This window comes from Centroberyx affinis, unplaced genomic scaffold, assembly GCF_046629955.1.
Source record: "Centroberyx affinis isolate AG114_WGS23_722 - 3 ecotype Tasmania unplaced genomic scaffold, CSIRO-AGI_Caff_v1 ptg001449l_1, whole genome shotgun sequence".
In the NCBI taxonomy this organism is placed as follows: Eukaryota; Metazoa; Chordata; class Actinopteri; order Beryciformes; family Berycidae; genus Centroberyx; species Centroberyx affinis.
The window spans coordinates 1-15,725 of NW_027279923.1; the positions used below are offsets into that span (position 1 = coordinate 1).

General features: G+C 43.5%; 1 protein-coding gene across 1 annotated transcript in view; it reads right to left on the minus strand.

Moving 5' to 3' along the window:
• Positions 1 to 909: 909 nt before the first annotated feature.
• Positions 910 to 15,725, minus strand: part of LOC139650165 (cadherin-2-like) — a gene marked incomplete at its 3' end in the record, with an annotated part of 51,296 nt that continues 36,480 nt past the window's right edge. The window contains exons 3-14 of the mRNA XM_071526736.1: positions 13,551 to 13,771; positions 10,228 to 10,395; positions 9,145 to 9,300; positions 8,093 to 8,237; positions 7,524 to 7,696; positions 6,252 to 6,389; positions 5,586 to 5,771; positions 4,523 to 4,776; positions 4,091 to 4,233; positions 2,752 to 2,985; positions 1,318 to 1,551; positions 910 to 1,049 (exon numbers count right to left, since the gene is read on the minus strand). Of these exons, the coding sequence (XP_071382837.1) occupies positions 910 to 1,049; positions 1,318 to 1,551; positions 2,752 to 2,985; positions 4,091 to 4,233; positions 4,523 to 4,776; positions 5,586 to 5,771; positions 6,252 to 6,389; positions 7,524 to 7,696; positions 8,093 to 8,237; positions 9,145 to 9,300; positions 10,228 to 10,395; positions 13,551 to 13,771 (2,192 nt within the window). The remainder of the gene's footprint in view (positions 1,050 to 1,317; positions 1,552 to 2,751; positions 2,986 to 4,090; positions 4,234 to 4,522; positions 4,777 to 5,585; positions 5,772 to 6,251; positions 6,390 to 7,523; positions 7,697 to 8,092; positions 8,238 to 9,144; positions 9,301 to 10,227; positions 10,396 to 13,550; positions 13,772 to 15,725) is intronic.

Here is a 15,725-nt window from a genome sequence, read left to right on the forward strand (position 1 = left end):
TGTACCATTATAGATGCCCTGTGGCCTAGCTTGTTCTAGCATTTCTATTATGTGGAGTATTAAGTGTGTGTGTGTATGTGTGTAGGACCCAGTTCCACTGAGGAACCAGTTCCAATATTTCCAGAATCGGCCGGATCGAAACATGTTTAACCTTATCGATTCCCATCTTCAATTCACAGTTACTTTCCAGCTTGGTTTTTAAAAAAGAGAAAATGTGCAATTTTTAATTCGCTATGAAATTGTCTCACTCCCCATTATTCCACGGTCTGCTGTGTGTGTGAACTGAGATGTAGGGAGGCTAAGACAGCAGAGTGTGTTTGTTTCAGTTCTTCACAACACAGGAGCTGTTGTCCTAGCTCAAACGTACAGCAGCATAGCGAGCATGGCAAACATTAGAAACAACAGATGGAAAGTGTAGCTACACTTCAAAAGGAGTCTAGTTTGTCCTCTTTGTCTAGTTTTTCCTCTAAGGAAACTGCTCATGTGCTGCACAGAAGTGAACTAAACACACACTTTCCTACCCAACTGAGAACACACACACTCTCCTCATGTCACAACCTCACACACAGTGTACAGTTGTGTGATGTGTAGACAGTTTTGGAGGTTGGAGTCAGTTTGGAAGTAAGGGTATTATTATAAGTAACATAATTATAAAACAGTATGTATGAGCAGTTAATATTTTTTTATTCCTTCCAAGTTGGGATTGGAAGCAGTATTTCAATTAATTCAGTTTCAGATTTGGTATTTTTGCGGTGGTATAATGGTAATGGTAATATATAAGAAAGCAACCAATAAGGGAATCTTAAATGAAATCATTTAGAGAGTCATTAAGATTTTATCAATGTTGATTCCTTATCATTCCCCAGCCTTGTGTGTGTGTGTGTGTGTGTGTGTGTCAGACCACTCTACCTGATCTTCCTCTCCTCCACCTTCCTCATCATACTTGAGGATGTTGTCTCTCACGTCGTCCTCAGGATCAATGAGAAGCTGCTTGGCCTGACGCTCTTTATCGCGGCGCTTCATCCACACCACAAACAGCAGCACGAGAACTGATGAGAGAGAGAGTGAGAAAGAGAGAGAGAAAGAAAGAGAGAGAGAGAAAGAGGATCTCAAATTACAAAGCATAATAAGTTACATATTTTCATACAAATGTAATCCGATCCCATGTTTTAGAGCTTGGACGGGGGCCTGATCAGGGCTATCTTTTTGGTAATCCTGCAGTAATCTAGTGGTATCTCGGATGATGTTTAGCTGTCTTTATAATCCCTGTGTGTGTTAGTGTGGCATGCTGTCTGGAGGGGGCAGTGAGACACTCACTGAGGAGGATGATGATGCAGAGGAGGATAGCGATGATGGCACCCGTGCCCAGACCGGCGGCCATGATGTGTTGCTGGTCGGTGCAGTCTCCGTTGATGTCGCACTGGCACACTTTGACTCGCAGGTAGGAGGTGTTGGACATGGGCAGGTTGCCTGAGTCTGTGATGATGATGGGGATCTCATAGATACCGCTTTCAAGAAAGCCGATCTTCAGGCTCAACTGGGCATAGTCACCTGAGAGACAGAGGTGGGGAGGGGAGAGAGAGAGATGAGCGAGAAAAAAGCAACATTTAACTGTTCAGTGATGCATGTTGCCTCCTTGTCAGAGCAAATAAGTATGAAGTGGCGAGTCCGGAGGGAAAGAGGCACTTTAGTGTTACTATTGTGCTTAAAAATACAATAATGCCATGTTTCTTCAGCAGAGAAGCCTGAGAAAACATTTTCCATAAAGGGGATTATATCAAAACTCCAAATGCAGTCATTTGTATGGACTATGTTCACAGTAAGATTATGACCTTATTACCACAAATATGCAGCGTGAATTCCTACCTGGAAGTTGCGTCAGCATATCTAATCCAAAATACGGTCAGGATTTAGATTTGCAGCTTATAAATCTACTGAATACCTTTTGATAATGCTGCTTAGGCTAAATTCCCAGCTGCTATAATCCATATGCCTATTATCCTGTTAAGATATATTCACTGCGTTTCAACTCTAATCGCTAACACACAATAAATGAGTGCTTCCACCCATATTTGTGTTTCCAATTAGCATAAACAATTAATGACTGTTTATAAGGCTAACATTATATGGAGAACATTGTCTAGTGGGTCCCAGCTGTACTTGACCCTATGCAGTGTGCTATTCACACTAATTTCCTGACTGCTGTTGACAATATGTCAAGATCACAACAAAGTACTTTAGTACTATGCTAACCAATATACTGTTGAATGCTATCCATTACATTACTGATTTTCTAGCTTTCCAGTTAATCAATGATTCAACAATCCAATCAATAAATGCCGCCAATTGCTCAAAAGGTTAATTCGCACGTTTTTGTTTTTTTGGGGGTACGGGGCTAAAAAAGGGGTCATTGACAGGGTCTGGGGGATCCCCAGCAAAATGAAGAATACTGTAATTTCACTATAATTTAATTCCCTTGAAATTAGCCTTGGAAAATAATTTATAAGAAAGAGTAATCAGAGCTTTCATTCTTGTTACAGTCTTGTTACAGTTATTAAATTCTGGAGAAAACATCCCCCCAGATGGTGGGTCCCTGGGACAAAATTTGATCAAATGCATATGTAACCTAATGTAAATCTATTCTGGTGTCCTTGATGTGAAAAAATCTGGGGACTTCTTATATATATAGGAAATCACTGTTCAAAAAGAGGAAGCTAACCCATGCTACCTGTTGCAGTGTGCTTATCTTACCACTGAGTCTTGTGATGGTCCAGTTTCTCCTAACGTCTGAGGGCTTATGGGCCAGCTCAAAGGCAAATGGCCCAGCGTTGGGGTTCAGGTCTCCGTCCAGTGCAGTGATGTTGATGGCATTCGGTTCTGGCTTCTCGCATACCTCCGCCTCCTGGGGGAACACGCGTGGAGCGTTGTCGTTGATATCCAGCAAGAAAATCTGGAGAGTTCCAGTGCCACTTGCTGGAGGCACACCTAGATGGGACAAAATAAAATGAGCGCACACCCACCCACACACACACACACACACACACACACACACACACATAGCACAGCATAAATATTTATGAGAATATTGATTTTTAAAAATCTACATACGGATAGGGTTTTATACTATTGAAATGCCCACTCTCATTCATTACATACAACCATTATGCAGTCGACAGAAAAGCAAAGCATAAAGTTTATTCTCTTGGTCTCATGCTAAAATAGGGCACTCTGAGCAGCTTTTTGCTCTAGTGGGAGAAACCCCATCCAAACTGCATACTGATCTGAGAATCTAATCTCAAATGAGGAGGGAGACAGAAAGAGAGAGATATCAGAACATTTGGGTAGTGTGTGTGTGTGAGTGTGTGTCTGAAGAACGTCTTCCTGACGAAGGACACGGGATGGGAATACTAAAGCAGACAAACAGAGCCCACTGTCGCTCCTCTCAGGCTCCTCTATGTATTCACCGAGCTAAGAGGCTTTTTTACCATTCAGGCCACGCTCAAAGGAGCTAGTCATCCAATCCTGACCCATTAATGCTGAGAAACCTCTTTATTGGTAGAGTTTTTAAGCCTATTGGCCTGAGCTATGCTCCGTAGAACAGGGTAAACCTGAACAGAGGTAAATCCTGCCAGTGCAGGGAAGAGGTGAATATATCCACATGCTGGCTGGTTCTGGGATTGCTAGCACATTAACCTTCAACTAAGGTGGTCACTGTACCAGACGTGCCAAGTGCCTGGTACAAGGTTGACCTTCAAGCATGGAGGCTGCTTTTGTGCCAGTAAGGGAAAGCAGTTTTCTACAGATTCGGTGCATTTGTGCACTACTGCCTTGTACAAAACATCACAAAAGTAGTCTGGAGCTGGGTGGAAGATTGACCTTCAAAAGGCAGGATACATTGGTACCTTCTAGGCTACCTTTCAAAAAGGCAGCATTATCTGTTCCAATGCTCCAGTAATAGGCCTGGGTTAGGTGCTAGTGAGTGCTAGTGTAAGAGCCTGGATAAAAACACCTAAAACATGCAGCCAGTGCATCACAGGAACTCAAACAAGGTATTTTTGGCAACTTCAATCCCACTTGAACGGTTACGTACCGCTGTCTGAAGCCAGGAATGTTGCATTGTACAAACTGTTCTTCACATAAGACGACTCTCGGTCCAGAATGGCAATTGTTGTGATACGACCGGTGTTAGGGTCAATCCTCAGCCAGTTGGCTGGATCCGACAGTTTGGAGTATCTGAGAGAAGACAAAAAAAAGAGAGAGGTTTAAACAATAATTCATAATCCTTACCATTCATTTAGACTTCAAACGACATTCAACTTTATGCTGAATTTTCTGTAAGGGACTATCTGTGAGTAGTGAGCACCACCTGAGGAAGTTTATGAGGCTGAAATTTGTTAAACGCTCTGCGCCTGTGAATTGGACTCTTGTTGTTCCCTTTGAAGATGCATAATTTTTCCACTAGGCTGTACTTTGTGACTTGACTTTATGTACTCGCCCTCCTCCTGTTCTTTTCATTATGTACCTGATGCTTTGCTGCATGAAGCGATCGGGGTCCTGGGCAGTGAAGGTGGTCAGCGTGGACTCGGGCATCATTCCCTCCTCCAGCTTAATGAGTTTGGGGTTGGGCTCGAAGTAGGGGCTCTCATTGACATCTATCACCCTGATGGAGACAGTGGCGGTGGACTGGCGAGGGGAGTGGATGCCTCTGGCCAGGGGAACCTCGTTCTTCGCTTCCACCGTCAGCACATATGTCCTGCTGATTTCGTAGTCAATAGGCTAGAAAACAAAAACAGACAATATAGACTGACACATCAAAATGCAAGATAAAAAAGCTAAGTTCATTAAACAGAAGAAAATGAACACAAGCCAACAGTCAACTCGTTGTTGACAGATGACAGCAAGTAATCATCATCGGAAAATTAAGCTTTGCAATAATTTCGTAATTTTAGTGGCATGAATTGATGTAGGTTTTTTTCTGTTTTATCAGTATTGTCCTTTTTGTCTTTTTTTTGTTGGGCAGAGTCTGTTCAGCCCATTGAGGGGGGCTTCACATAACATTACATCTAACAACATTCAAGTCAAATGTACTTTAAAACATTTCTGAAATGTTCACTATCTAGCTGCAAAATAAATTACTTATGACTCCATTACCGAGATTACTAAACTGTTAAACTGAGAGGGCAAAGATGAAGGAGTCATCTGCTAATTCATCATTAGGCTAAGTAGAAGACTTTTCTAGTTTGGCTGCAAAATACGCTCCCGCCATATGGTGTAATTGCCAGATCTTAATGGATAGCAACATCATTTACGCAAGTTTCTTCAAAATGCAGCCGGCATCGCATGAGACAAGCGCATGGATGTGGTCCGATCTGTGCCCCTCTGCCACTCAATCCATACTTTATGGAAAACAGAAATTATTGACCTGCAGCACAGCTCAGTATAGCATACATACTGTGCAGTGTAGCGGACTAACAAGTGCTATAAACTATTCATCTTAAGGGTTTGGACTTCTGTGTATGTACGATGTATTCAAGGTAAGCATCTCCCAGGGGATACAGGGGTGGAGTTTGGAGGGGCGGCCTTACCTTGACGACGGTTACCAGGCCCTCGTTAGTGGTGGGATCAGTGGGCACAGAGAACCTGCCGGTGGGGTCGCCCCCGGTGATTTTGTAGACGGCATTCCAGGCTGGCGTGTTGGGCTGGTCCTTGTCAGTCACCGTCAGGTTGGCCACAATGACATTCACACGGTTCTCAGGCACCTCACCGAAGAACTACATGAATAAACCATGAACGTACAGAACAGCGAGCTGTTAGTGATACTGCTGCGGCAGCAGAAAATACACCGAGCCCTGCTTCAGAGCCCAGCAGGACCGATCCCAAGTAAATAGACATCTACGGCAACTTATCATGTCGTCATGGTCATCTCACTCCCTTTCCTCCCCTGATAGCACAACAGCAGCATTAGACATTTCAGTGATTCACAAGCACACTAAGTGCCTCCTTCACTCTGGTCAACTCGCCATCTCAGTAGTTGCATGTGTCAACATTTGGATGGGGGAATATAACAGTTTACGCATGGCTGGCTACTTGTATGTCTGTATGACTTCAGAAATGCTGGGCAAGCAGAACTGAGGAAGTGAGCAGAAGTGACGGTTGAGTGCATATAGCCACGCTGAGGTGAAAATGGGGTCTTTCTGGTGCTTTAGCTAAGATTACCGTGTTGAGGTCACAGATATGAGTTTGTTTCTTACCGTCTCAGCAGTGAACTCTGGTGGATTGTCGTTAATGTCAGTGACTCTGATGACAGCAGTGGCTGTGTTGGAGAGGCCGTACATGGGGTTGCCCTCCATGTCAGTGGCCTGGATGATCAGCGTGTACTGAGGCACTTTCTGGAGGGGAAGGGAAGAGAAACAGTAGCAGAATTAAAACACTTTTCATATACCTTACAACAATAACAATGGCATAGCCATGTTTGGAGAATATGGGTGTATATATATATCAGTATGATGCTGTTGACCTAACATGATTCAGATCAGATCTGGCTAGCTTCCTAATTGCGATGACTAATGGTGGCTCTCTAAGTAATATGTTCCCATTTATTCCCTATGGGGGGAGGATGTGAGTTTCTGAATGCATGTGTGAAACTCGCACCTCTACTATGTACACCATCATGAAGCTAACAAATGACTCCTTTCACATTAAAAGCCACTCAGGTGACGGACCAGTTGCTAGGTAATGAGAATCGGGCAAATTACTTTCACGGTGGCAACTGGCGGACATAAAACAGCGGCCCCAGGGCGGAAGTGATTGAGCAGCCACCTAGCCAGATTGCCCTCACTAGAATTGCACCAACTGGCTCCAGCTTTATATATTTATTTAGTTCAAAGTTCTTTTCTTTTTTTTTAATTTCTCAGACAGCCATGCCATCCAATTAAATGAAAGAGTGCTACCATTTATAGCATAGGAAAGAGAGAAAAAGAACACAGAAGTAAAGCTTCTAAACATAACATAAACATTTAGCTGCTCAATGATGCATGTTACCTCCATGTAAGAGTAAATAAGTGTGAAGCGGCCGAGTCCTTTTCTACTTCTCATTTAGTGTTGGTAATCAGCAAAATTCTGTGTGGCTCATTAGTTCTCAGACAGTCTGGATATTAGCAAAATGCTCTATTTTGTCTTTATATTTAAAAAAAAAAATGCACGGCTCATTTATGTAAACATAGAGATATGTTGATACACATGTAGAACTGCAATAAGTGGCAAAGGAAAGAAGAAAATGAATGTAATGGATGGCTGTGCTAATGAGAGTGTGACTTAAATGCCAGTGCAATATGATTTTTATATGGCTGCATTCAAAAATACTATTTGAGAGAGAGGAGAGGAGAGGGAAGGATGTTTAGGACTATGTCTCTCTATGATAAAATCATAGACAGACATTCACAGAAAGGCAAACTGAAAGAAAGTCGGGCAGAAAGACAGCCACAAAGAAAGATAGAAAGCAAGAAAGAAAAAGTGAGACACACCTCTCTGTCCAGGCCTGCTGCCACTGTAATGATGCCTCCTGTTTTATTGTTGATGGTGAACATATTGGAGGTTGGACTCTCGGGATTCTGAGACAGGATCTTGTAACGCAGCATCCCATTAGCTGTTTTCGGGTCGTCTTTGTCAACAGACGTTACCGTCATAACAAACGTCCCTAGGGGATAGACAGAGACAAGATAGAGACAAGATGCAAATACTCCATTTAACCATTTTTAACAACACAGACAGTTTGTTGTCTCTCTCTCGCTATCTCTCAGTCAGTTAGCTACAGCTACTGCACTTCTCACTGGCAATCAGAACACATTCAAAGTAGACCAAATTGTGCTGTATTGAACTCCACCAGATTTAAAGCTTTGTAATATATACAGTACATCCAAGGTACTTGTGATGTTAAAATGGCATAGATTACTTCAATACTTAACAGTCGCCAAGTTAACAAAGTGGCCACCCCAGGAATGCCATCAATGCTCGTTTGATCTGCTAAAAGCGTGGCGGCAGGCTACACCTGATCCGCTGCTCCTACTGGGCCTGGCCTCGTCTGGGATCTTACCTGGCTTGGAGCCCTCGGGGACGGTGCCGTTCCAGATCTGATGGATGAACTCTGGCCTGTTGTCATTCATGTCGATGACATTGATCACAATATCAATAGGGTTCTCTACCTGGTTGCCATTCAGGTCCACTGCATGAGCTCTCAGCTGGGGAAAAAAACCCATATATAAACAAATTTGGACTGTTGTCCTGTTCAAGCAAACCAGGCATTTGCAAACAGACAAGGGCAATTATTATCTCAAGTGTGCAGACAGAAAGAAAAGAATACATAAAAACATACTGGGACAAATCGCCCTCTAAATTGCTGTGACAATAAACTCCATTAACCAGCACTAAAAGTCCTTAACTGTATGTAGAAGACCAAAGAGTTAAGAGCATCCTCTTTACTGAGACCAGTGTGACAGGAGGCAGGGCTGGAGCTCTGCTTTTCTAAAGCGCAAATATTTCCCACAGCAACTCCCAGTACATGCATGGCATTCACTGTGGACTTTCTAATTGTTTCTAGTCTATTACAAACATCTGTTGAAATCAATCATTTAGTTTTTGCCTGTATCGCCTTGGTTAATGTTCACTAAGTTTCCAGATTGTGTTAAAGCACATGAATGAATAGCACTCTATGCTAAATACTATATAGTTTAAGGACCAATGCAATTTGTTGGAAAAACAGCTAGTGAATAAAGCAGCCCTAGAAGGAGCTGGAGGTTATCTTAATGTATTTAACACACACACACACACACACACACACACACACTCAATTCACTCAAAAGCCTCAAATCGAATCCTTTAAATTCTCAGACGGATAAGTCAGATTTCCTGGGAGACCACCATCACGCCCCGGTCTTTATTGAGTCTGAGGGGGCTGTTTGGGCTGCACATGATCCTTGAGCACATGCCAATTGGCAGGAATGTACAGCACAGCCAGAGAGAACAGATTTTTCTTGATAAAGCAGGCTGGAAAAACCATTTGCAAAATATAGGCAAATCACTGAAGGGAGTTCTCCTCCATTCTTCTTTCCAAACCAGCGTGTGTATTTACTGCTGTGTCAGACTTACATGGAAGTTGGAGATGTGCTCTCGATCCAGGGGCTTGTTGACAGACAGCTCTCCAGAGATTGGGTTGATGATGAAGATGCCAGTGGGGGGCTGGTCAGCGCCAGGGCCAGTCACACTGTATCTTAGGGACCGGTTTTTGTCATGGTCCGATCGGATCTGTGCCAGGATTAAGTGTTTGTTAATTACAGATCCAAAACAGTGTTAAAACTAATACAATGTAACAATATTGTTGAGTAAAGGACTGCACATGAAGTGTGTATGTGTGTGTGTGTGTGTGTGTGTGTGTGTGTGTGTGTGTGTGTGTGTGTGTGTGTGTGTGTGTGTGTGTGTGTGTGTGTGTGTGTGTGTGTGCAGTATTTAAGCAGTTCTGTCTTGGCTAGGCAGCCTATCCTCTTCACATTGTAAGCCAAGACCCTCTGTGCCTACACCCTGGATCCATGCTGAGCAAACAGACTATTTCTTCATCCTGATATCATCCAATAAAGCCCAGAAACATCCCCCATAATATGGCTGGATTAAATATAATACATACAAATGGCATATACAGGACTTAGCACTCAGTCAGGAAGTCAGCTTATGCTGAAAAAGGATCTGCTTCTTAACTGACATGAGAAGGATTGCTTGTCCTCTGTCAGCCACCCACACCCTGCCTTGACCAGGGAATGGTAGCAAAATGAATGGAGCAGAGTGTGTCCTTGAGCCATGATAAAAGGAGTATAATATCTCAACAGGCAACCTGGGAAACATCGTACTGGTGAACACTTTAGATTTCTCTCTGCTTCTATATAATGCCAGGCTGCATTGGTACTGACTGCCCCAGAAAGGAAAGATAAACAATACTACAAGCAGGAAAAAAGAATCCTGACCTTTAGCAAAGTGCGGTAAATATGGAGCATTTTGTTGAAGGCACAAGTCTGATGTCTGTGGTCCAGCGTGTGGGAGCTGGGGGCAATGGGGAGCTACAAGGTTGTCATATCAAGCCAAAAAGCATTTCCTTTGAAGTTGTGAGCAGTGTGTGTGTGTGTGTGTGTGTGTGTGTGTGTGTGTGTGTGTGTGTGTGTGTGAGCGCGCTCTGCATCTTACCCGGACAAGCTCCAGTGGGAATGGGCCTCGTGAGTTCTCCGGGACATTGATTGGGGGGATGACCCAGTCTCTCTTCATGCGTTTGAGCTGGCTGTCCGTGTGCCGCGATGGAAACACTATTTCCTTCAAATCCTTGGACATGACTGGAGGGACGGCAACTTCCTGGACCTGGCAAAGGAAATTAAATTAGCTAAGGAACTGGATAGTGGTCACATCTATACAGTCAATACACAGCATATGCCGTGTGGTCGACGCTTTTGTCTAAAGCACCATATAATACCATGAGTGCGTACATTTTTAGTATCTCTGCCCCCTGTGGGAATCAAAGCCCTAATCCTGATAGTGTACCGATTGAGTTACAGCAAATTAATAGCAGAATGCTATTTATTGCCTAGCTGAAATGAATAGGATGGTACGTGACCGATGACCCTTTCTATTTTGTGTGCACAAAAGGAATTTGATGTGATGATAAAAGCAGGCATTTTCTGCAAAACCTAATAAACTCTCCAAATGTCATTTAATACCAATTCTAAATGTGTGTTCATTCAAAGGATCCATTCTTTTATGACTTTCTTTGTAGCCTAAAATATCTCCAGTAATACATGTGATGATATGCCTTTAAGCGAGTGTTTGAAAATGCTTTAGTGTGGCTACTGCGGCAGCCCCCCCACCACGAGCGCTGGTTCGCTTTAAATGGCAGACCTCTTCTTATGTCCTGATAAAATGCACCCACAAAGACACACCGGCTTCCATAATGGATCTGCCATCCTCCCTCGGCTGTAATGAATGAGATTTGAAACAAAGGAGGATGGTACCTGCAAGCCAGACACTAAACACACAGATGGCTCAAATTGCCTATGCTGCTCCAGAGACTGAGAAGACTGAAGTAGTGCCAGAGAAAGTTAAAATAACCTTGAACAAAACAAGGCAGGAAGGAAGAGAAAACAGAAAAACAATATGTAAAACCTGTCAATGTCAGTGAATGACAGCTGGAATTTCAGTGGAATAGTCACGCCCCTTGAAGTCTCTTCCTTACTGTTGCCTGTAATTAGCCTACTGACTGTTGATTTGGTTACAAAGTAGCAAGGTCCGACAAACTACTGAAAAGTTTCCTGTGCAAACATAGAAATTAATTACCACTTAGCCACCTTACAGCGTGACCCATATCCCGCTCTCCCCCTCCTATAACATCTGGGGAACTGTCGGAGTGCTTCCACTAATCATGTTTGAAATCCGATTATACTGCTTTCACACATTTGAAATGCAGAGAGGCAAGCGGACAGATAGCGATGGAGCATGCTTCAGAAATATCTATTACCCTATTAAAATGGGCGCGAGCGAGAGCAGTAATTATTTGCGACCTGTGTCTAGAATGATGAATGGCATGGTGGGTTTGTTCAGCCCAACACACATCTATCTCTGGAGTGCTGGAGGTCTGCACCCATCTACACTCTCCAAACCCCCTCCATCTTCTGACTAGGAGACTACTTCAGTCCAAGAGATTGTTAGGTTGAGTGATGGCCTGAGTGTTTGTGAGAGTGTGTGAGAGGGATTACGTATGTGTGTGTATTTGCTCTCTTAGAAAATTCCCTCTTTCACATTCTGAAATGCTTTCTCCTAATGGACTGTGGTGAAGTGGAAGTTCCAGTGGGAGGTGGTGATGGTATAGGAGGACACTCCCATACTAATGAGGATATTGTTTAGTTGTCATTGATTAAAATGTTTCCCCGGGGCTGATGCATTCACAGCGCTAATAAAAAAATCTAATCGCTGATGTGATTAAGAGATGCGTGATGATTCATGACAATAATTGTGCTGGGAGAGAGATAACAGCTCATGACCTCATAAACTTGCAAGATAGGGGAAAGTCAGTCCCTAATTTCATTACAAACAAATCAAGGCAAAACCAACTGTTGTCTAGAGAAACACACAATTACTGCAGTTGATGGTGGAGTCAATAATTGAATTTCTATATACATGTGAATATGCTAACCAATGCGGCGTGCTGACTTCTGTTTAAAAAAGCTGTAGCAAACCTATGTTTATCTGTTTGGGACAAGTATGTATTTCTCTTTGACCAAACGACAACAGTGACTAATGGTATCATTAAAATCACATACCTGCAGGAGTCCCTATAGTAAATGAGTGTCAGTGGCTAACGATGGTGTTTTGAAAAGCCATGGTAAATCATTCCCAGCTAGAAGTTTAATTTCAGCCCAACAGACCACTGCGCCTGCAGCGTTGACAGTAACTAGACATAACTGTCAGCATTAACTTTTAATCTGCACCCACATAAAATACGACGTCCACCTTTCCTGAGATTACCTGGCGTGCTGTAGGCCTACATTTTGAAATCTCGTGCCATTAATTTGACAAGTAGCCTATATTTCTGGAGGTAAAAAGAAAAGGCACTGTGCTCTTTGTAAAACAAACATGATTATTGTATTTGGGGATGTTCATTAAGACATGAGAGGGCCCATGATCTAAGATGTTACTGCAATGATCACTATTGTATCGCACATGGACTCACTTATAACCCGACAAACAGGGTCAGAATAGAGACTGGAGGACAGAGAGGAGAGAGAGAGAGAGAGAGGCAGACAGAGAGGAGAGAGAGAGAGAGAAAGGGAGACAGAGAGAGAGAGACAGTGTAAGTTTAAAGCAACAGATATTATCTAATTGAGCAGGATCACTTAATCCACTGGCACTGAAGTTAAAACCTCAACAATAACACAGCCGTTGGAGCTGCTTTTCATTTCCTGGTTACAAAGCAGGGGGCGGGACATGTGTGCAGTGCTTTATTAGTGCACTTCCTCTGATCTGCGGCCAACCACAATGTTGACACATGAGCACACGGTCATTCTAACTAATTGCAGATGACTGCGCAACGCGTCCAGCGGAACGGTTGAAACGACACTCTGAAGCTGAGACAGATGCTCCCCATCTTCCAAAGCACCGAACGGGGTGTGTCCCCTTTTGGATGATAAGGCAATAACCTCACTAACATGAGACAGGCTCGCTGAAATCAACTTTATGAGGAGCTATTTTGCATCTGCTCTTTACCCACTGACCGTGTTGAGTAGATGTTTGTGCTCCTAGTAAATTGACACATTAAGTTTTAATTAGCAAGCATCCATCCAGTCTCTCGGAACACCTGCTACAATTTAGGGAACAAGTCATCTGTGAATGTGCAGTGTGGCTAATAAGCGAAAGTTATTTGATGCGAGGGCAGAATTGATTATTCCACCTTTCTACAGCAGCAACGGCAGTCAGACAATCGACAAACAAGTCAAAAATGTGATAAGTGGATGAGGGTTACACACCTGCTGGCTGGAATGTGTGGAGGGTGTCAGCCTGACTTGGGTCTCCCATTGCTGCTGAGTGGCGGTGTCCCTGGCCTTGATCACTACTGCCGATGATCGAAGCGCAGAGAGCTGAAGACTCCTGGCGGCGTAAACCACTCCGTCGGCCTCTATCCGGAAGTCAGATGGGTTACTGCATTCGAACCGCACCAGACCGCCTCGACCACAGTCCAGAAACCTCACTGCAAGAGACACAGACAGAGATATAAGATGAGGGAATTAGCTTAAAAAAAAAAAAAAAACAGGAGAGAAAAACTAGACAAAGGAGTAGGCAGACAGACAGACAGACAGACACACAGACAGAGGGTCCACAAAGGTTTTCTGATTCTTCCTCTCGCTCATACATTATTCACTTCAAGCTGTGCCCCAAAGGTATTGCTCAAAACAGGTGCAGTGGAGGAGAGAGAGTTGGAGGGAGAGAAAACTATAAAGAAAAAAAAAGCCAATGTGGCCCTTAAGGGCTGTTACAGAAAAACCTAAAATAACAAAGCATTACATTTAAAACCTGATGTGTAAATTAGTCTGTGTCTAAATGCCTTTTTGTGTCTGGGTTATACGTTTAATTCCGCTAGATCTCGTCTTTTCTTATTTTCTTTTCGACGCGGGCCATTGCATGCTAGCTTTGTCCCCAATGACATACAGGGATGCCTTCCGTGGATGGCTACCGCTCCTCAGCTCCTCAGGAGGCAGAAGAGCGTGTGTGTGTAATGTTTATTTCATCAGTACGTAGGCACACAACACACAGAGAAACTCACACACACACACATGCGTGCACACATATACACACACAGCAGACAGGTGGCTCATGGGGGCTCAAACACAGTCCCAGGGCACCTCAGTGGCAGTGGTACAACACTGGTTCATGTTACAGGTGAGTGACAGTACAGCACAGCCTACGTAGCTACACACATGCACACACACACACACACACACCTCAACACCTAAGAGCTTCATCGTCTGATCTTTTTGTGTGGATATGTTTCCCTGGCAGGCCCCCCTCATGTTTATGGCACACAAAACAGCATAAAGGGAACGGTGGAAGTTCCTCCCGGCCACAGAGATCACAACGTTAAGATATATCGCTTCTGTAGAGGCTCTGCTGGTGCCGCTTTGAATTATTAAAGCAGATGTGGAATTACTTAACAAAAGCCTTGAAGGAGGGTGCCTAATCTTCCTTTGTGCTGCTACCTTGGGGACACAACCATGTCTTCAGAGCATCATCTACAGTCAGTGCACATTGAGCTCCTCTGGGTCTGAGGAGAGGGTGCAGTTGTTCAGCCTGGGGTCTTAAAGAACTCAAAAGTTTAACCCCAGGCCCAATTTGGTGGGAAAAATGGTAGCAGCCAAACAAATGCGCACACACACACACACACACACACTCACACCGGCATGCACGAACACTCCACAATGTACCATGACCTGCCACTAACAAATCTCTCAGTGACGACAGGGTGAATTTAACACTTGTCTAGCTGATTTTAACAGCAGGCAAAGCAGACCTCTTTCAGCTAGGATGCATCTGGCCCCCTCACTGACAAAATGTACCTGTTCCTGTTTTTTCATTGAGCACTGAAAGGCAGACTGTCTGAAAGCGGCACAGCAGGAAAGGCATGGCAAATCTTCCCCCTGACAAAAACCTATTATTGAAATGTGAATATGGTGAAAGAAAAGAGTGGAAAATACAAATACTAGTCTTTAGCAGGCAGGCGTCCCATACAAACTAACATGTTTTCAAAAGTAGAAAAGTGGAATGCAAGTGGAAGAGAGAGACAGAAAGAATGAAAGAAAGACAGAAATAAAGAAAAAGAGAGAGAGAGAGAGAAAGAGAGAGAGAGAGAGAGAGAGAGAGAGAGAGAGAGAGAGAGAGAGAGAGAGAGAGAGAGAGAGAGAGAGAGAGAGAGAGAGAGAGAGAGAGAGAGAGAATTGAGGAAGGTTTAGAAATCGGCATGCAGCGTATTCACAATGTATTCGTCATGATGAATGAAAATACAATCTTGCCCCACTTTATCAAAAACACAAACAGAGGAGAACAAATCTTCTGCATTCCATTACACCCTGCCAAACAATTTAAACATAACAATTTACAAACAAGAATATAGTATTGTATGCTGGTCCATTTTACCTGAGGAACTGCCA